The sequence below is a fragment of the Sapajus apella genome, unplaced genomic scaffold (genome assembly GCF_009761245.1).
Source record: "Sapajus apella isolate SASKATOON/1434 unplaced genomic scaffold, GSC_monkey_1.0 scaffold8, whole genome shotgun sequence".
NCBI classification, from domain to species: Eukaryota; Metazoa; Chordata; class Mammalia; order Primates; family Cebidae; genus Sapajus; species Sapajus apella.
Genome location: NW_022436948.1, coordinates 4,183,478 through 4,203,733, shown reverse-complemented (window position 1 = coordinate 4,203,733; position 20,256 = coordinate 4,183,478). Strand labels below are relative to the sequence as shown.

At 49.8% G+C, this 20,256-nt stretch overlaps 1 protein-coding gene across 1 annotated transcript in view; it reads left to right on the top strand.

Annotated features, from left to right (window-relative positions):
* Window positions 1-20,256, top strand: part of UMODL1 (uromodulin like 1) — a 71,790-nt gene that overhangs the window by 48,182 nt on the left and 3,352 nt on the right. Inside the window, exons 15-21 of the mRNA XM_032276805.1 lie at window positions 986-1,123; window positions 1,876-2,192; window positions 3,972-4,117; window positions 4,626-4,862; window positions 5,337-5,496; window positions 7,849-7,933; window positions 17,405-17,607. Coding sequence (XP_032132696.1) covers window positions 986-1,123; window positions 1,876-2,192; window positions 3,972-4,117; window positions 4,626-4,862; window positions 5,337-5,496; window positions 7,849-7,933; window positions 17,405-17,586 — 1,265 coding nt within the window. The 3' untranslated portion in view covers window positions 17,587-17,607. The remainder of the gene's footprint in view (window positions 1-985; window positions 1,124-1,875; window positions 2,193-3,971; window positions 4,118-4,625; window positions 4,863-5,336; window positions 5,497-7,848; window positions 7,934-17,404; window positions 17,608-20,256) is intronic.

Here is a 20,256-nt window from a genome sequence, read left to right as displayed (position 1 = left end):
GGCTTCCCCATTAAAACGCATTGCACTTTTTGCCCATTAAACTGCAAAAAAGGTCTTTTTTTCCCCTGGTGAAAGTGTAGTGAGGCAGGTGTTTACACAGATGACGGGGGAGGAGGATGTGCTCACGCTTCCTGGGAACGAATTTGGTGATATAAGCCAAGTGCTTTCAAAGTGGCCATCCACTTTGATTCTGAAACATCACCTCTAATGACTCTGTCCTAATGAATTTAGTCTCAGTTTGGACTGTAATTTAAATACAAAGATGTTCGTCTTCAGCGTTACTTTAAAAGCCAAAGAGTTGGAAATCACCAGCTGGTCTAGTAACAGAGAAGGTGCTGGGTTACCGCATGTCCCTGCCCCAGGTTGTTGTGCAGACACGGGAATCAAGGCTTGTGGATTCGCATGCTGCTAGTTGGTGGCAGAGGCAAGCTGTGCTTTCAGGGCGTGTCTGCATTTTAAAGGGCCAGAAGGAAGCGGCCCACATGCCAACACGCCCCTGGCCATGCTTTTCTGGTTCTTATCCATGTTCTGCAGTAAACCTGTTTTGCTGTCAGCAACTGAGCCTTACGGTGAAGGACAGCCAGCCTGAGGGCCTTTTGCCCAGGGTTGGGCTTACAGCCTGGGTGCCTTGGGCTCCACCAAGGTGGGTCTCGGGGCCTGGGTATCTCCTGGTCACTCCCTGGAACTGAAGGGATGGCTCTGCTCTGCCCAGATGCCCACCTCCCACCCCAGCCTTGGGCCAGACTCCTCCTTCCAGAACAGCCCTGCAGACATCCCTAGCCCCCTCCCAGCCCCAGCAGCAGGAAGCCTCCTGTACTCTTCCAGAATTGGCAAGCTTCACTGTGGACTGCTCGGGCTGGAGTTTCCAGCTTTGTCTGTGAAATGCACAACACCCCCCACCCCCCGCCGTTGCCCCCAAGAGGCAGCTGGGAGCCTGCAAGCCCCCAGGGGTGTTCTTGAGTTTTGTGTTCTAAATGTTGTGCAGATTACGATGAGTGTGAAAGGGAGGAGGATGACTGTTTGCCGGGGACCGCCTGCCGGAACACCCTCGGGTCTTTCACGTGTAGCTGCGAGGGAGGAGCCCCCGACTTCTCTGTACAATATCTGGAGAGACCCTGTGAAGGTAAGGTCATCATTTTTTTCTGGAACACTGTCTCATCATTGGGTTTTTTAAGGACATTCACGTGCAAAGGGCTTCTTGTCCCTATGAGGTCGTATTTTTATGTCCTGGGCAAGTTTGCTGTGTGTGTGAGATGTTGGCACACGTGTGCGTGTGACGGATGTGTATATGCGTGTGTGCACGTGTGTGCATGTTCTTTCCCATTCTTTCATACGTGTCCAGGCTTTTGGGCGGTGCCTTATCTCTCCAAGTGCTAGCTCTGATATCCATGAAGAGAAAGTGCATACATACATGAGGTGTGAATGTACAGATGCTGAACGACTGACTTGTGAAACACGCAGCCGTGGACAAGCGACAAGGGGAATGTTTCCTCTCTGCCACTCTTTCCAGCCAGCACTTTTCCTGTTAAGAGGGGCCTTAGTGGATTTAGTGTGTGTATGCGCTGTGTGTGTGTACGTGTGTGTGAGTGTGTGCATGTGTGTGTGCATGCACTGTGTGTGTGCATGTGTGTGTGTATGCACTGTGGGTGTGCATGTGTGTATGTGCATATGTGTGTGCATGTGTGTGTGTGCATGTGTGTGCATGTGTACGTGGTGTGTGTGCACGTGTGTGTGTGGTTGTGGCTGGAACATGCAGTTCCCATGTGTGGCTGCTGCAGAGTGCAGGGCAGCTCCACTCTGCTCCTTACTCCCTCCCCTCCATGCCAACCCCAAACACAGAGCCACTCTTTGCGTGTTCCTCTTTGTGCCTTGCAGGTGACTCTGCTGGCAACGAGAGCGCCACCAGCCCGGAGAGGCCCCTTACCGCAGCAGGGACCAAGGCTGCCTTTGTGCAAGGCACCAGCCCCACCCCCCAGGGCCTGCCCCAACAGCTGAACCTGACCGCAGCAGTCAGGGTGCTCTGTGAGATCGAAAAGGTGGTTGTCGCCATCCAGAAGCGCTTCCTGCAGCAGGAATCCATCCCTGAGTCCTCGCTGTATCTGAGCCACCCCTCCTGCAATGTGAGCCACAGCAATAGCACACATGTGCTCCTGGAGGCCGGCTGGAGCGAGTGTGGGACCGTCATGCAGAGTGTAAGGCCAGCAGAGCCAGGCTCAGGATACACGCTCGGGCGCAGGGCTCAGGATGCACGCCAGGGCACAAAGGGCCCTAGGTCGTATGGGCCTTGATATGGGGGGGCCAGACAAGACTCTGCACTCTGAGAGGAACCCAGCGAGGGGGGTCAGGACAGGGCTGAGTTCTCAACCAGAGACCAGGCTGCACCCCAGAAGCAGAAGGGAGATGTGAGTCCACCCAGCAGGGACTCTGGTGCAAAGTGCCTGGGGCAGGCTTCAGAATCAGGGCTTAAAACTCCTCCCTGCACAGACAGGATGGAGAGCCAGGGGACCAGAAGAGGCAGGAAAGCCAAGCAGTCGTGTGTGGATATGAGTGTGTGGGTGCTTGGCGGGGTCCATGGGAGTTTAGGGTCAAAGCTGCCCTACCTGGGAGAAGCAGCCCCATCCCTGTGGCTCTGCTTCTCAAGGTGCCTTGGGGGGGCGCTGCTTCAGGTTGGGGCTCTGGACACACCCCCTAGTGGGGACAGGGTGGCCTCTGGCACTGGGCGGGGCAAAGCTGGCAGATGAAACCCAGAGCCTGCTCCCTCGGGCATGGGGCGTCAATGTCTGGGAGCCGACAAGGTAGGAATGGGGTGTCGGGGTGTCCTCAGCAGGAGGCTGGGACGTGGACCTTGGGGCTGAGTAAGGGGCTAGCCCTGGGGAGCAGAGGCCAGAAAGTCCCAGAGGCCGAGAGACGAAGTGGGGAGGTGGGGACGTCAGGTGACTCCACGGTGTGGAGCCCGCGTGGAGCCTGGAGCTGGGACTGAGGGTGACCAGGAAGCTGAGGGACTCAGGTGGACGGTCCGAGGCTGCCACAGAACACGAGCCTTCCTGGGAGGCACAGCTCACTCTGCTGAGTTCATTCCACTCCCTCGGGGGCTCCTCGGACCCTCCCTGGGCTGAAGGAGGGACCTGTACCGTTTCAACAGGTATAAAACGTTCCCCACCCCCTCAGCCCCTCAGCCTGTACAACTTAAGGAGAACTGCCTGGGGTTAGTTTTTACTCCCTTAAAGATTCTTAGATGCCCACCAGGAGGCCAGGCAGTGGCAGCCCCGAGGGCTGTCTGCAGGGGGGATGGGCAGTGGTCCGTGGCTACTGTGGCTTCTCGGCAGCTTCTGTGGTGTTGGAGGCCTGGGGTGAGAGGTGTATGTGGCCCAGGCTGCTACAGCATCCTCAAGCCTACGCAGGGCTTCTGCAGGGCTGTGGGGCCAGGTGGAGGGGCCAAGGGTAGAGGACGGCCTGCCTGTTGCTCAGAGCATCCCCGTACACCCACGGCTCCAGTGGAGGGGCAGTGCCTCCCAGGGCTGGGGCTCTGCAGCCAGCAGCTACCTCTGTGTTTCTCTGAGCCACACCTGGCTTGATTATTAAGTACAGCAGGGTTTGGGGCACGTAGAAAGAAAGGGAACTGTGTCTCTGATGAGTCACCCAGGCCCTGGAATCCACGGGAGCTCTAGGAGGTTTTTGACACTTGTCAGAAACTAAGTTTCCCAGAAAGGCTTATTTGTGCAACTGCCACGAAATCCACACAGGCTCAGGTTCTGCCCCCTCGGGTCAACAGGGAATCAGCAGAGTTCGACCCTTGGCTCTCTTAGGCAATTTATGGTTGGGAGAATCGCCAGGGTCTCGATGCTTCTGGCAAGAGGCTTTAGAAAAGACCCCTACCCCCGTCCACCCCAGCACCTAGAGCCATGGTCCACAGCAGGGCATGGGGAGCCAGCTGGGGCCTGGGACCTCCTTACACCCTGTTTTGTGATCAGAACGTGACGAGCACGGTGGTGAGGACCACGCTGAGGAACGACTTGCCCCCAGAGGGCATCATCCACTATCTGAAGATCCTGAGCCCCATCTATTGCGCCTTTCAGAACAACCTGCTGATATCCTCCGGCTTCACCCCAGAGTGGGGGTAAGGGAGAAGCGCCCCTGCTGCTCCACGCCCTGTGCCTCTAGAGCACCTGCCCTTTGAGAGTTCTTTAGGTTTCAACCACTTAAGGACCCTTCCTTGAGATGGAATATGCAAACAGTCATGGCCGGGCTGCATTGGCAGCTGCCGGCTCCCTAGCCTTCACTCCCACTTTCCACTCAGGGCCAGCTGGAGAAGGCCAAGTATGTCCCCTGGCCAATCCCATCGGATGGCCCCACTTAGGGTGAGCCACCGGCGGGCCCCCACCCACAGCCTGCATCAGGCACCACTTTTTCACCTGCCACCTCCGCCATCAGAAGTGAGGGAGGCAGCCCCTGGACCAGCCCACCCTCAGGAAGCAGCCTCCATGTGCTCTCCTTTGGGGCTGGTGGGTCTTCTGGTTCATTCGCACGCAGAATGGACCTGCACGTTGGGCGAGAAGTGCGAACGAGAGGGGCCGTGACAATGCGCCTCCGGAAACGCACCTCCTGCAAGCTGCTCCCTCTTGCAGGGTTTACACCGTCATCGAGGACCTCCATGGCACTGGGAATTTTGTTACCGAAATGCAGTTGTTTATTGGAGACTCTCCCATACCTCAGAATTATAGTGTGTCTGCCAGCGATGACGTCAAGATCGAAGTGGGGCTCTACGGGCAGAAAAGCAACCTCAAGGTGGTCCTGATGGAGTGCTGGGCAACCCCGTCCAGCAACGCCCGGGACCCGGTCACCTTCAGATTCATTAGCAACAGGTAGGGCTCAGGAGCACAGGAACTCCCATCCAGCAATGCCCCATCCAGCATTACCAGCAGATAGGATTCCGGAGTGCAGGTGCCCTTGTTCAGCAATGCCCCATCCAGCATTACCAGCAGGTAGGATTCCGGAGTGCAGGTGCCCTTGTTCAGCAATGCCCAGGGCTTTGTTACTAACAGGTAGGGCTCCGGAGTCCAGACACCCCCATCCAGCAACGCTTCATTAACAACAGGTGGGGCTCGTGCGGGCACTGCTATTGCCTGGCCTGGCTGCGTGGCCGGCTCTGAGCTCTGTGGGATTTCTAGGCAAGTGCTGTCAAGGACCTGCGCTTTGGGGAATAAATGAGACGGCCTGTCCTCGACTCCCCCGGAGCCTGTGGGATCTGTGAGCATCTTCAGATGCAGTCGTGAGTAAGCTCATCTGAGAAGGACAGTGTGGCTTGCTGACAACAGTCTCATTTCCTGTCTTCTCAGCTGCCCCGTGCCCAACACATACACCCATGTGATTGAGAACGGCAACTCCAGCAAGGCCCAGTTCAAGCTGAGGATCTTCTCCTTCATCCACAACTCCGTCGTCTACCTGCACTGCAAACTCCGCATCTGCGTGGACTCCCCCGGGGCCACCTGCAAAATCGTAAGTGTTTTTCTGATTTTCTAAACATTTGGTTGGATTCGTGTTCCTGACTGTTACAACGAAAGGCTCTGTTAATAAAAGCCTGGGGCTCCAGTGGCCGGGGTGCTGGCGTCTGGGAGTAGCCGCTGTGCTCGTCCTGCAGACTCCGTGTCTGAAATGGTATGTCCACAGCAGGCAGCCCTTGGGTGGAGGACCCATGTGAATTGGTGGCATTTCCCATTTCTCAGTGACTGGCTAAGTCCCTCTTGAGGTTATCATGTTCAACCAACTGTTACATCGGCACTGTCTTGCCATGATACCTAGTGCTTCTGAGGTGATTATACATGTAAAAATGTCTCTTTAACATTGATGGAACATACCAAATATCAGCCACTCTCTTATTTAATGAAGCTTTTTTTCCCTTTCCTTTGTTCAACATTCACACAGGGGTAATTTTACCTTCCTGTGTCCTTAGGCTTTTGAATTTGAAATATGCTTTGTAATCCTGAGGTTTGAAAGCTGTTCTTTCTACCACAGACAAGTCCATGAGGTGGCTACCTGCTGGCCACTGTTGTCTGAGGCAGAGGACAGCTTAGAGTGCTCCAGAGCCTTTTGCTCAGTGACTGAAGGAGTCTCTCTCCTCGGAGGGTGTGCTTGTTTCTGTGCTCAGCTGAGCATGCGTTGCAGAACGCAGCTGTTTTCCTAGGTGACCAAGCTCTGAGCGCCTGCAGGATGTGGGGAGGGAAGACACACAGGAAGGCTGATTCAGTTCATGTCCGTTTTGCTCAAACAGTAGATCTTCCTGAGCAATGGGACAGAAGGAACCTCAGGTCCTAATGGCAGCAGGCTGAAGGCCACACACGAGGAGCATGCCCCTGGTTCCTTCGAAGCCTCAGAGATGACAGGAGCGCTGACAGCCACCGCCAGGATTTGTCTTTGTAGGGAGTGGCTGGCTCTCAAGTTCTTTAGAATAACAGTGCTGCACACGGTGTTTTCTCCCAAGCTCCTTTGGGATGGATAGTGTATGAGCTTTCCAGGCTGCTGTAAGAATGTGTCACAAACTGAGTGGCATAAGCAGTGGACATTTATTGTTGGAAACAGATGCTCGGAGCCGCAAAGAAAAATCAGCACTGAGACAAAGGATCTTTCAGCAACACAATTTTTACTTCCTGGACTGCAGGAAGGGTACCCTCACTAGCCATTGTGCCATGAGAGTACAATGAACAAAGGAAAACAGACAAATTTATCCCTTGTGCATTTGGGGTCGTCCTTACTGCTGAGTCTGATCTCTGTTGGCTGGAGCCAGACCTCACAATCTAAACTAAAACCCGATTGGCTAACAACTTAAAACTTTTCTAAACAGGTAAAATCAGTGGGGAGCTGGGACATGCCTGTGAGCACGTCCAGCACAGATATCTTGGTTGAAGCACAAGGACATAGAAAGTACTATGTGCCAATAAGCATGGCATGTCTAACAGCTACGTAGGATAGGGCTTCACAAAGTTATTAGCACACTTATAATTTAACAAGAAAAGAAACTTTACAAAGGAGCTTTTCTACTTCCCACACTTATTGTCTCAGTCCTGGAGGCAGGAAGTCCAAGATGGAGGTGTCAGCCAGGCTGGTTCCCTCTGAGAGTTATGAAGGAAGGGTCTGTCCCAGGGCTCTCTCCCAGCCTCTGGTGGCCGGGGGCGTTCCTTGGCTGGTAGATGGCATTTTCGCTGTCTCTTTGCTTCGTCTTCCCTCGGCACACATCTGTGTCTGTGTCCAAATTTCCCCTTTGTCTAAGGACACCAGCCATAGTGGATCAGGGCCCACCCTGCGGCCCTCAGCTTGATTATCTGTTTCCAAATAAGGTCACATTCACAGGTGCTGGGGTTTAGGACTTCAATCCCTTTTTGGAGGATATGTTGCCACCCATCTCAGGCATACAGTGAGCAGATCCCACAGTGTCACTGAGCCAGGCAGCCTTTTTTGTAAGGCCAAGATGTAAAGAGGAGCGAATGGCTGCCGCAGCCTTTGGAAAACACAGAGGGACTCTGAGGCCTGTGACCCAGACACAGTCCTCAAGGGATCCAAGGAACCAGCTCTAGGAACCAAAAGCAGCTCAAGGGGTCTGCTCCAGCCTGCTGCTCTTGCAGACCTCGCCTCCTTCCCCACTGATGCCTGGGCCTGCCTCTTGTAACCGCGGGCCCCCCCACCCTGGTCTCACCAGGTCACCCACTCTTCTGGCTAAACTTAGCCCCCTTGCCTTGCAGCTTTCAGCAGGATAAAATCATATGAATCAGATGATCATCCTTGATCATGAGCTACATTCTCATAAATGTTGTTCAACTAATTTGATGTTTCTCTCCTTGGAAAAAAAAAACCCAGAATTGCAATAACTTTCGGTTGCTGAAAAATAGTGAAACCTCTGCTACCCACCAGATGTCCTGGGGACCCCTCATTCGGTCTGAAGGTGAGTTGATGACTTGGTTTAGTCAACTAAGGAAAAGATGTAGCCAATTCCTTTTCACCAGCGTGTATACAGAAAAGCAACTGTTTTGAAATGTGGAACTCTTGAGAGGCTTCTGAAAGGCTTATAATAATAGAAACACTAATGGTTAATGTTCACTGAGAGTTGCTACGTGTCAGCATGGCGCTAAGTTCTTCACATGCAGAATGTAACATGCTCCCCTCAGCAACCCTGGGGAGCACCATCTATTACTATACCCGTTTACAGATGAAAAGACTGAGGCTTCAAGAGGTCAGGCATGAAGTTACGTAACGCAATGTTTTGAGCTGCTTAATATCAAGCCAGTGAAGTTTTTTGACACTGGGTAAATACATCAAGTAGGTTTTTAAGAGATAAGAACTCAAGCTATGCCATGCCTGTACGCTAGGCCATGCCAACTTGTGTGTGTGTGTGTGTGTGTGTGCACGTGTGTGTGTGTGCATGTGATTGCGTGCGTGCATGCACATGTGTGCGTGCACGTGTGTGCATGTGATTGCGTGTGTGCATGCACGTGTGCGTGCATGTGCATGTGCGTGTGCATGTGTGTGCACGTGCATGTGTGTGCACATGTGTGCGTGTGTGTGTGCGCACGTGTGGGGGGTGTGCACGTGTGTGTGTGCACGTGTGTGCACAAATGTTTACCCATTTATCTATTCATCAAGAAAAAGCTGTTTTATTCAAAAGATGCAAAAAATGGCATGTCTGTTACCCCTCGGTTTAAGACTTCCATCAGCCAATTACACCGCATGCATTTTCAAAACCCCAAATCAGTTTTCCAGAAAAATATTTTATTTTCTATATGGCCTATCATCTTATTTTGAAAAAAAAAATTGGTTTGGGGGAAATTGTGTGCTTTGGGTATTGAGAGAGAACCCACTAGTTGTCCCATAGTATCTGTCCTCATGTCCTTTCACAGGAATCAAGTCCCTAGCTTTTGTTGGTACGTGGTTGCCAGAAATAAAAACTGTAATTCCAACCTCCTGGCAGTTCAGTGTGGCCATGTGAGTAAGTTCTGACCAATGAGATGTAAATGGAATAGTCATGTGACAACGTTTAGGGGTACACCCTCCTTAAAAGATGTCTGTGCCCACTGTCTGCCGCTTTCTTTTTCTTCTTTTTTTTTGAGATGGAGCTTAGCTCTGTTGCCCAGGCTGGAGTGCAGTGGCACGATCTTGGCTCACTGCAACCTCTGCCTCCTGCGTTCAAGTGATTCTCCTGCCTTAGCCTCCCAAGTAGCTGGGATTATAGGTGCCTGCCACCACACTCAGCTAATTTTGGTATTTTTAGTAGAGACGGGGTTTCACTGTGTTGGCCAGGATAGTCTCGAACTCCTGACCTCATGATCTGCCTGCCTCAGCCTCCAAAAGTGCTGGGATTACAAACGTGAGCCACTGCGCCCTGCCTGCCACTTTCTTCTTTAGAGCCATGGGGCCCAGTCCTTGGAGGGACCTGGCTTCCCCAGGACACTGTGGGCAAGGGGCCAAGGCAGGCCTGGACTCTGACCTCCACTTTTATGCCAGGAAGAAAGAAATTTTCATGTCCTTTAAGCCACTGCTATTTCGGTTTTCTCTCTTTCCTTCTTGCTCTTTCTCTTTCTTGACTCATCTGCTGGTTCTCATCCAAAGCATTTGGGAAACTAAAAAAGTAGACATAGGTCCCAGGCCACACCCAGGCCTACTCACTCAGAATCTCTAGATTTGGGTCCCAGGTCCCCGGGCTGATCATCAGCTGACTGTCGGTCGAGGTGCTGGGACAACCTGCTTCTCCTCACTCTTCATTTTCTTAAATTGCTGGGAAGAATGGGTCAGCCTATTTCTTTCACCCTATGAAAAATAGCATATGTATGAAATGTGTTCTCATGAATAGATAATGTGTTCTTTCACGAATAGAAATTAAACTTCTAGGGATGAAAAGCATGAGACTTGGAGTTGGGACACCTGAGTCTGATTATGGAGTCTGACACTCATGAGCTGTGTGGCTCATCCATCACCCTATACATCTATCTACTCGTCTTTCTGTCTGTCATTTATCCATCCATCCATCTCTCCATCCATCCATTTATCCATCCACCTATTCATTGATCATCCATCCATCCACCCATTCATCCATCTATCCATCTATCATCCACACATCTATCATCCATCCATCCACTCATCTATTATCTATCCATCCATCTACCCATTCATTCATTCATCCATCCATCTACCCATTCATTCATTCATCCATCCATCCACCCATTCATTCATCCATCTATCATCTGTCCTTCCATTCACCCATCCATCCATCCATCCACTCATCTATCATCCATCCATCCATTGATCATCTATCTATCCATCATCCATTCATCTATCATCCATCCATCCATCCATGCATTCATTAATTCATCCATCATCCATCCATCCATTCACCCATTCATTCATTCATATATCATCCATCCATCCCTTATCCATCCATCCACCCACTCATCTATCATCCATCCATTGATCATGCATCCGTCCACTCATTCATTCATCCATCCATATACCTCCATCCATCCATTCATCTATCCATCCATTCATCTATCATCTATCTATTCATCCATCCATTCATCCATCCATCCATTCATCCATCATCCATCCATCTATCCATTTGTCTATCATCCATCCGTTCATCTATCATCTATCCATTCATCCATTCATTTATCCATCCATCAATTCATTCATCTATCATCTGTTCATCCATCCATTCATCTGTCATCTATCAATCATTATCCATCTATCTATCATCCATCCATTCATCTATCATCCATCCATCCATCTATCCATTCATCTATCATCTACCCATTCATCCATCTCATCCATCCTTCTGTCATCTGTTCATCCCTCCATCATTCAACCATTCATCCTCCATCATCCATCAATCTGTCCATTCACCCATCCACCCATTCATCCATTTTTCTATCCATCTATCCACTTATTCATTAATTCATTCACCTACTATGTTTCAGATGCTCTGATTTTTCTTTGCAACATGACCTGCCTACCTCATAAGGTTGTTGTGAGTGTCTAATGATAACTAAGAATCCTTTGTGAGGCTAAGATTTATGAGGTTGAAAGTAGCCTCCTTGGATTCAAAGCTTGACTCTGACACAATAATTTTGTGACTTTGTGCATGCAGCATGTGAATTGTGACTTATGTGAAATGGAAATAATAATAATTCCTACTTCATACAGAGCCTGGCCCATAGAAGTTATTGATAAATGCTACTTTGCACTTGTATCCAGTAGAGCACTACACTGGCATAACCAAAGCAGGAAGCACCAAATGTAATAAGGGTGTAATTGCTCAGGCTCAAGAACAATGACTGCATATTCATGTTGCTTAACATTCTTTCTCATTGTGTTAGTAGCTTTTGTTTGATCTATGACTGTCATACAAATACACAGCAAAATCCTTTAGACACATGGAGTCTCCCAGTTGGTGGGGACTTGACTACATTTTAATAGTGTGTATTAACAGAAACATGGTTGGAGACTGCAGAGGTAAGAGAAGGCTGGCAGACAGGTTCCTCAGGACCTCACCTCTATCCATAGCTTCTGAGCTCCCATGCTCTGTCCCTGCCATCACCATCACCTCCACTTCAGGGAAGAAATGAGAACAACTCAGAGATTTTAGGGAATGTGCCTAAGCTCACACAAGCTGGTACCTGCATGAGCTGGGCCTGAGAGTGCAGATCTAGGCTGTTTATAACCTGCCCTCTTCTCTCTGTCCCCAGGGGACTGGGCTGGTTTCATTTTGAGGCTTCCCTCCACCCCAGCCCTCACATCATATTCGTGATGTTCTGGCACCTCCGTAACAAAATCTCACAGCCTGGGTGGCTTAATCAACAGAAATCTGTTTTCTCCCACTTCTGGAGGCCAGAAGTCCAAAATCAAGGTGCTGGCAAAGCCACAGTCTCTCAGAACATTGTAGGGGGGCGTTCTCCCTTGCGCCTTCCTTGTTTCTGCTGGTTGTGGTCAATCTTTGGTGGACCTTGGCTTGCAGCTGCCTCCCTGCAGTCTCTGCCCCTGTCTGCACACGGCCTTCTCCCTGTGTGTCAGTGTGCACACGGCCTTCTTTTTATAAGGATGCCAGTCATGTAGGACTAAGGACCAATCCACCTCAGTGTGGCTTCATCCTGACTAATTGCATCGGCAACAATTCCATTTCCAAAGAAGGCCATGCCCCACAGTACTGGGGGTTCAGGATTTTTTTTTTTTTTTGGTTAAAACTATATATTTTTTCAATATTTTATTTTTTATTAAATAAAATAATTTTACATATTTGTGGGGTACATATTTTGATATGTACAATCTACTGATCAAATAGGGGTAATTAGCATGTCCATAATCTCAAACATTTATTTATTTTATTTTTGTTTTTTATTATACATTAAGTTCTGGGGTACATGTGCAGATCATGCAGGTTTGTTACCTCGGTATACACGTGCCATGGTAGTGGTTTGCTGCATCCATCATCCTGTTATCTACATTAGGTATTTCTCCTAATGCTATCCCTCTCCAATCCCCTCACCCGCTGCTATTCCTCCCCTCACCCCTCAGTCACCAGGCCCTGGTGTGTGATGTTCCCCTCCCTGTGTCCATGTGTTCTCATTGTTCAACACCCGCTTATAAGTGAGGACATGTGGTGTTTGGTTTTCTGTTCTTATGTCAGTTTGCTAAGAATGATTTCCAGTTTCATTTATGTCCCTTCAAAGGACATGAACTCATCCTTTTTTATGGCTGCATAGTATTTCATGGTGTATATGTGCCACATTTTCTTTATCCAGTCTGTCATTGATGGGCATTTGGGTTGGTTCCAAGTCTTTGCTTTTGTGAACAGTGCTGCAATAAACATACGTGTGCATGTGTCTTTGTAATAGAATGATTTACAATCCTTTGAGTATATACCCAGTAATGGGATTGCTGGGTCAAACAGTATTTCTATTTCTAGATCCTTGAGGAATCACCACACTGTCTTCCACAATAGTTGAATTAATTTACACTCCTACCAACAGTGTAAAAGAGTTCCTATTTCTCCACATCCTCTCCAGCATCTGTCTCCTGATTTATTAATGATTGGCATTCTAACTGGTGTGAGGTGGTATCTCAATGTGGTTTTAATTTGCATTTCTCTAATGCCCAGTGATGATGAGCTTTTTTTCATATGTTTGTTGGCTGCATAAATGTCTTCTTTTGAAGTGTCTGTTCATATCCTTTGTCCACTTTTTGATGGGGTTGTTTGTTTTTTTCTCATAAATTTGTTTAAGTTCTGCATAGATTATGGATATTAGCCCTTTGTCAGATGGGTAGATTGCAAATTTTTTTTGCCCATTTTGTTGGTTGCTGGTTCACTCTATTGATAGTTCCTTTTGCTGTGCAGAAGCTCTGAGTTTAATTAGATGCCATTTGTCTATTTTGGCTTTTGTTGCCATTGCTTTTGGTGTTTTAATCATGAAGTTTTTGCCTATGCCTATGTCCTGAATGGTATTGCCTAGGTTTTCTTCTAGAGTTTTTATGGTGTTAGGCTTCATGTTTGTCTTTAATCCATCTAGAGTTAATTTTTATATGAGGTGTAAGGAAGAGATCCAGTTTCAGCTTTCTGCATATGGCTAATCAGTTTTCCCAACACCATTTATTAAACAGAGAATCCTTTCCCGTTCACTTGTTTTTGTCAAGTTTGTCAAAGATCAGATGGTTGTAGTTGTGTGGTGTTCTTTCTGAGGACTCTGTTCTATTCCGTTGGTCTATATCTCTGTTTTGGTACCAGGACCATGCTGTTTTTATTACAGTAGCCTTGTAATATAGTTTGAAGTCAGGTAAGTGTGATGCCTCCAGCTTTGTTTTTTTTTTTTTTTTTTTGTTTGTTTGTTTTTTGCTTAGGATTGTCTTGGCTATGTGGGCTCTTTTTTGGTTCCATATGAAGTTTAAGGTGGTTTTTTTCCCAATTCTTTGAAGAAAGTCATTGGTAGCTTGATGGGGTTAACATCAAATCTATAAATTAGTTTGGGCAGTATGGCCATTTGATTTCAATATATCTGTTTTTGCAGAAGGTGAGGGGTTCTCAATTCAACACAGAGATAATCCAGTGTATTGACAGTTTAAGAAAGCATCCATTTGGGCATCTTCCCTGAATGTATACTACCAACAAATAGCATATCAGCATCATAATTTCTGCATTCATTTTTTGGAAATCTTCCACAGTGTTTCCTTTCCTAGCTTCCCCAATTATTTCACATTCATGAGAATGTCCCTGTGCTGAAAGGCAGAGAAAGTTTGAGGACAGTGTCCAGGGAGTGCTCAGTGTCCCAGCAGGAAGGGCCTGCAGCAATTCCTGAGGCTGCTCAGCAGTGAGGAGACTGAGGAGCCCAAGGCAGTGGCTGAACTGGAACTCTGACCCCTGGAAAGGCCCCGTTTCCTCTGCACCTGGGTTCTTTTTTTATTTTTAATTTTTAATCTTACTTTAAGTTCTGGGATACATGTGCAGAATGTTTAGGTTTATTACGTAGGTATACATGTGCCATGGTGGTTTCCTGCACCCATTAACCTGTCATCTAGGTTCTAAGCCCCACCTGAATTCTTCCCTTTCCCTCACTGGGTTATATTCCTGTTTACAAAAGCAACCATGGCTCAGAGTCCCGGCCATCATTTAATTTTCCCGCGCATCATGGACTGACATGTGGCCCGACGGTCATGATGCACACGCAGCTCACGCCACAGGCAAGGAGCCTCTCTGAGCACAGAGATGCCCTGTTTTGCAGGACCTTGCCAATGGCTGTGGGGAACTGAGATCCACGATTCTCAGGGCTTGTTCTCCATTTCTAGCTAATCTCGCCATGGGGAGTAGCCATTCCTGGACTTTGGTGTCAGTCACTGGGCAGCACTGGTCTGCAGCCCCACTGTGGCCAGCCCTGAGCTAGTGGATCAGTTAGGAGCACACAGCTGCAGGTCACAGAAACCTAGCTGGAGAAGTGGCGACTGAACAGGGATGGGTCTTTCCGGGGGCTGACAGCCTGGGGCCATTCCAGGCTGCAAGGGTCCAGCAGGATTGGGTCTCCTTGGTCTTTCTGCTCCAGCATTCTCAGGGCGACGTCCCTCCTTGTGCTGGCAAGGTGGCCCGTAACTCAAGGCACAGGAGGAAGGTCCACTAGAGAGCTCTTGGGGGTTGGATTTAGGGGCCATCGTGATTTAGGAGTTGTCTGGGGAGGTGGCCAGCCGGGGTTTGGGGGGCTTAGTTCCTTGGGGAGGTTGCAGTCACTATGGCTGGAGGAGGGGGAGTTCTCTGTTCCTCTCTCTGGAGGGGTGGTCTGGTTCTAGCCAGCTTACTGTTCAGCACCCCCGGGATCCTCCAGTGCCATTGCTAAACAGCTTTGCTGATGGTGACGCCCCCGTGCTGTTTCTCGGGGGACCCAAAGCCGCATCCACTCTGCGCAGACTGCCTGGAAATCAATATGGGGAATGAAAACGCGATCTCAAGTGCTCCTGGTTGTCCAGGAAGGCTCTTTCCAAAGTGGACCTTCCTGACATGTGGGGATGAACACCCCGAGATGGAGGGGACTGGGTGGGGACAAACATGTTGCAGGATGTGGCTGTGACCTGGCTATAGATGCCCTTGACAATGAGTTACACCCTTACAAGGTGCACTCCCCAGGGCAGGGCCACCAAGTGGAGAGGGGTCACCTCTCCTCCTGGGTTGATGGGGGCTGGCCAGAGAGCTGGCAGATGGCTGGCATCTTTCTCAGGCAGCTCAGCTTAAAAAAAATATTAAGGCTGGGTGTGGTGGCTCACACCTGTAATCCCAGCACTTTGGGAGGCCAAGGCAGGTGGATCACAAGGTCAAGAGATCGAGACCATCCTGGCCAACATGGTGAAACCCTGTCTCTACTTAAAATACAAAAATTAGCTGGGCATGGTGGTGGGCACCTGTAGTCCCAGCTACTCAGGAGGCTGAGGCAGAAGAATCGCTTGAGCCTGGGAGGCAGAGGTTGCAGTGAGCTGAGATCGTGCCGCTGCACTCCAGCCTGACGACAGAGCAAGACTGTTTTAAAAAAAAAAAAAAATTAAATTGAGATGAAATTCATGTAACCTCAAGCTATCTGTGTTAAAGTAAATCACTCAGTGGTGTTTAGTACATTGACAATGTTGCACAGCCACCAACTCCATCTAGTTTCAAAATGCTTTCCTCACCCTAAATGCGGCTTCGCACTCACTACTCACTCTCCATCTGCCCTCCCATCCTCCCTGGAAATCGCCCTTCGGCTTTCTGTCCGGTTCCGGGCAGTTCCTATGAACAGGATCATGTTGCATGTGCCTCTGGCGCCTGGCGTCTTTCACTCAGCGTGCCGTCTTCAAGGCTCACTGACATTGCAGTGGGTCGGCGCCGTTCCTCCCCTGGCTGGGTAACCTTCCATTGCATGCCGGGGCCATGTTGTGTTGACTGATTCACCAGTTGGTGGATATTTGGGTTGTTGCCACCCTTTGGCTGGTGCTGTGAACATGGATGAGCAAGTAGCTGTTGGAGTCCCTGTTTTCACATTTTTTGGGGTCCACACTGTTTTTCAATTGCTTCTCTGGGCCTGGGGATGGCCCATTCCCCTGTGTTGCGGAGCCTGTGTAGGCCCAACCTGTGTCTCCATGCACGGAATCAAGCTGGGCTCTCCCCCCACCACAGGAAGACCTGTTGGCTCTCCCAGCCCCCCCTCATGGCCCAGGCCTCCCCAGGCTGCGCTGTCCTCACTGCAGTGCTGTCCTGGGCGTGGACACCTGCCTCCCCTTTAATAACCCACAGCCACACAGGTGCATACGTGGGCCTCACATTCCCCAAGCTTCAGATCCATCAGCCCCAGATCTGGGTAGAGAGTTAAATGAAGGAAAAAGATACGAAAAGAAAATCACCTTAAAAATTTTGGAAATGGAGAGTAGAATAATTGAAATAAAAAAAAGCGACCTTATACATGGCAAAAAAGTAAAAAGAAACAACACAGATAAAAGTAGAAGTCACCGAGTTAGAAATCAGACATAGGTAGAATGAATGAATGGTCTGGTTCTTTGAAAAACGTCTCTGGGATAGAAAATTCAAAAGCCAACTTAGCTCTTTAAAAACAGGTTTAAAATACAAAAGTTGATTTTCTGCAGATTCTTGAAGCTGTATCATTGTAGTTTGGTATACAGTTCTCTCTACTTTTATGTTTAGACATTTTTATATAAAAAATAAAAAGAGAGAAGAGAAATAGTAGGAAAACATAAACTGACAAATACATGTAAATATCAGAAAAATAAAGGCGAAACCGTGAGCAGTAAATAGAGTGTCAGGACTCAATGGCAAAGGTTCGATTCACCAGGACGATAAAACACACACTGTCTATCGCCTTCCTCCCATTCAGGCAGATCTCTCACCTGTGGCTGTCTCCTCCCCCAGGTGTGCCTCCACGTGCAGAAGCAGGCCTGGGCACTGGCTATGTGGTCCTCACTGTGGTGGCCATCTTTGTGCTGGTGGTGGGAGCAGCCACCTTTCTGATCGTGCGCTACCAGAGAACGAATGGGGGATACAACTTTAAAATCCAGTCCGACAACTTCAGCTACCGGGTGTTCTACGAATAGGAGGCGCGGGCTGGCAGGAAGGTGGGTGCGGAGTGGGTGCGTCTGATGCGTGGGTCCTGCCTTGGCCACCCACGGTGACGGGGACGGCAGAGTGGCATTCGGCCAAGGGTAGATTTGTGTGCGTCTGTGCTTTGTGGCCCTTTACGGGGTGTGCAGCCTCCCTTCTGAAAAGGCAGCCACGAGCAGGCAGAGAGGGGAAACTATAGGCAGGTTGGTGAAGGTTTGCTTGCTTCACACGCTCGCTGGACTGGTTTCATGATACCAGTGTGTGACACGGGTGACCGCAAGACCCAGGTGCCCACCACAAATCCTGTCTCTGCCACTCACTCTCTGAGCTGCCCAGGCAAGGTCTTGAGCCTCTTGATGCCTTGGTTTCCTCATTTGTAAAAGGAAATGTGGTAACAGTCCTGGCCACGTACAGGGTGTGAGATTCAAATAGAAGATGCACAAGAGGCCCCGCTACAGGGTCCGACACCCTCAGTCGCTGACAGAGCCTAATGATTGTCCTCTGCTGAGTGTCCCTGAAACCTGTCACTCGCAGGGATTGTCACATGTGGCATGGACACCACAATGCACCCACATACCTCACTGCTCAGGCCCACAGCCCCGACTTGCCTATGACCTTTGGAAGCTGATCTGCCCTGTTGACTTGTTTTTCCTGGGTCTGCACGTAGTCCACTACAAATGAATGACAGGCGTGGTGGAGGCAGGATCGTTAGTGGGAAACACCAAGACTGTGACTTTTGTAAAAATTTTGAGGTTTTTCCAACAAAGAACATGCCTGTAATCCCAGCACTTTGGGATGCCAAGGTGGGAGGATCACTTAAGCCTAGGAGTTTAAGACCAGCCTGGGCAACATAGAAAGATCCCATCTCTACAAAAAACACAAAAATAAGCCAGATATATTGGCGCACACCTGTGGTCCCAGCTACTCGGGAGGCTGAGGTGGGAGGATGGCTTGAGCTCGGGAGGTGGAGGTTGCAGTAAGCCGAGACCGCCCCACTGCACTCCAGAGGAAGACCCTGCCTCGAACATAAATAAATAAATAATAAAAGAAGAAGAGAAGGGACCACAAGGCTTATCTGGCAGGGTGTGTGACTGCTGCCTCCAATGCTCTAGAGGTGCCCGTGGTTAGGGAGGTGATGCAGGGAGCTGGGATTGACCTGGGCCCCCACGCTGGGCTTTCGTGCAGGCACTGCTCCCTCACCCGTGTGTTCTCCCTGCATCCGCCTCACCTGGCAGGACCCGGCCACTCAGGAGGCAGAACTGAGCAAGTCTTCCCTCGTCCAAGTATTTCTTGAGCCGATGACTGCGTTTTCATTTTTTGTTGTTGTTGCTCTCTCTCTACTTCTCTTGCAAAAACCTTTACATGAGAGAAGCCTGCTTCATAGTAACTTCAAATGGAGGAAACGGAAAATTCCTCCGAAGACCTGACTTGCCCAGGCCACGTGGAGTGAGGTCAGCTCTGGGGCACCTTCCCACCACATGCCGCCACACTGGCCAGCCTCCCCGGAGGCCACCACCAACTTCCCCAGCTCCGGCAGTGTTAGGGGAACCAGCCCTCTCTCTTCATGCCCCTGTTAGCTGCAGAGGTTGCAGATCATGGGAGGAATCTTCTCTCCCGTCTGAAGTACATTTCCTTTCCTCTAGCATGAGGAATGCTGCTTCCCTGGGGAAGCACACGGTGTTCCCATCCAGTTCAATTCAATTCAACAAACGTTATTGTGTGAAGGTTTTTCTGGTCCCTCTGGTCTTCACCCCAGGAAACACCTTCCCATGGACCCATCACTACTTCTGCATTAGACCGGTCTCACACTGCTATAAAGAAATGCCTGAGACTGGCTCATTCATAAGAAACGAAGTTGGCTCGTGGTTCCACAGGCTGTATGGGAAGCATGGCGACACTGGCCTCTGGGGAGGCCTCGGGAAACTTACAATGATAGTGGAAGGCCAAAGGGAAGCAGACACGTCTCACATGGCTGGAGCAGGAGGAAGGGGTCCGGGCAGGTGCTACAGACTTCTAGTCAACCAGATCTAGCGAGGACTCTACCATGAGACAGCACCAAGGGTATGGTGCTAAACCAGTCATGGAGGATCCGTCACCGTGATCCAGCCACCTCCCGCCAGGCCCCACCTCCGACACGGAGGTCACATTCAACATGAACCGTGGGTGGGGATACAGATCCTCACCATGCTAGCTGCCCACCCTCTAAGCCAAGACCGCAAATGAAGAATGTTCCGGATGCCCTCGAATGGTGGGCGGGAAGGCCAAGCATGCCGCTGCTAGGGTTTTCCACCCGCATATTCCCAGACCTGAGCTGCCTTCTCTCCAGGATTCTCCCCAGGCAGGTTTCTCTCACTGGCTCCCCAAAACAGGCTCTTGGGAAAGGAACTATGTTTTCTACTAACGTTAGCAGCACCCGAAGTTGCTGGCTGTGTGGCCAAATGTGGGTGGGACATTGTCCTTAGCGCTGTACGATAGCATCCTGTGTTATCGATGGGAATTCAGGGCAGAAAGGGATCGATGTCCCGGGTCACGTGACTAGGAGGTGGCAGAGCTTGGACTACATGGGATTTCCTTTTGGCTCTGGGCTCTAGCTACCAAGCTTAGAGCCTTTCTTTCTCTTTCTTTCTTTCTTTCTTTCTTTCTTTCTTTCTTTCTTTCTTTCT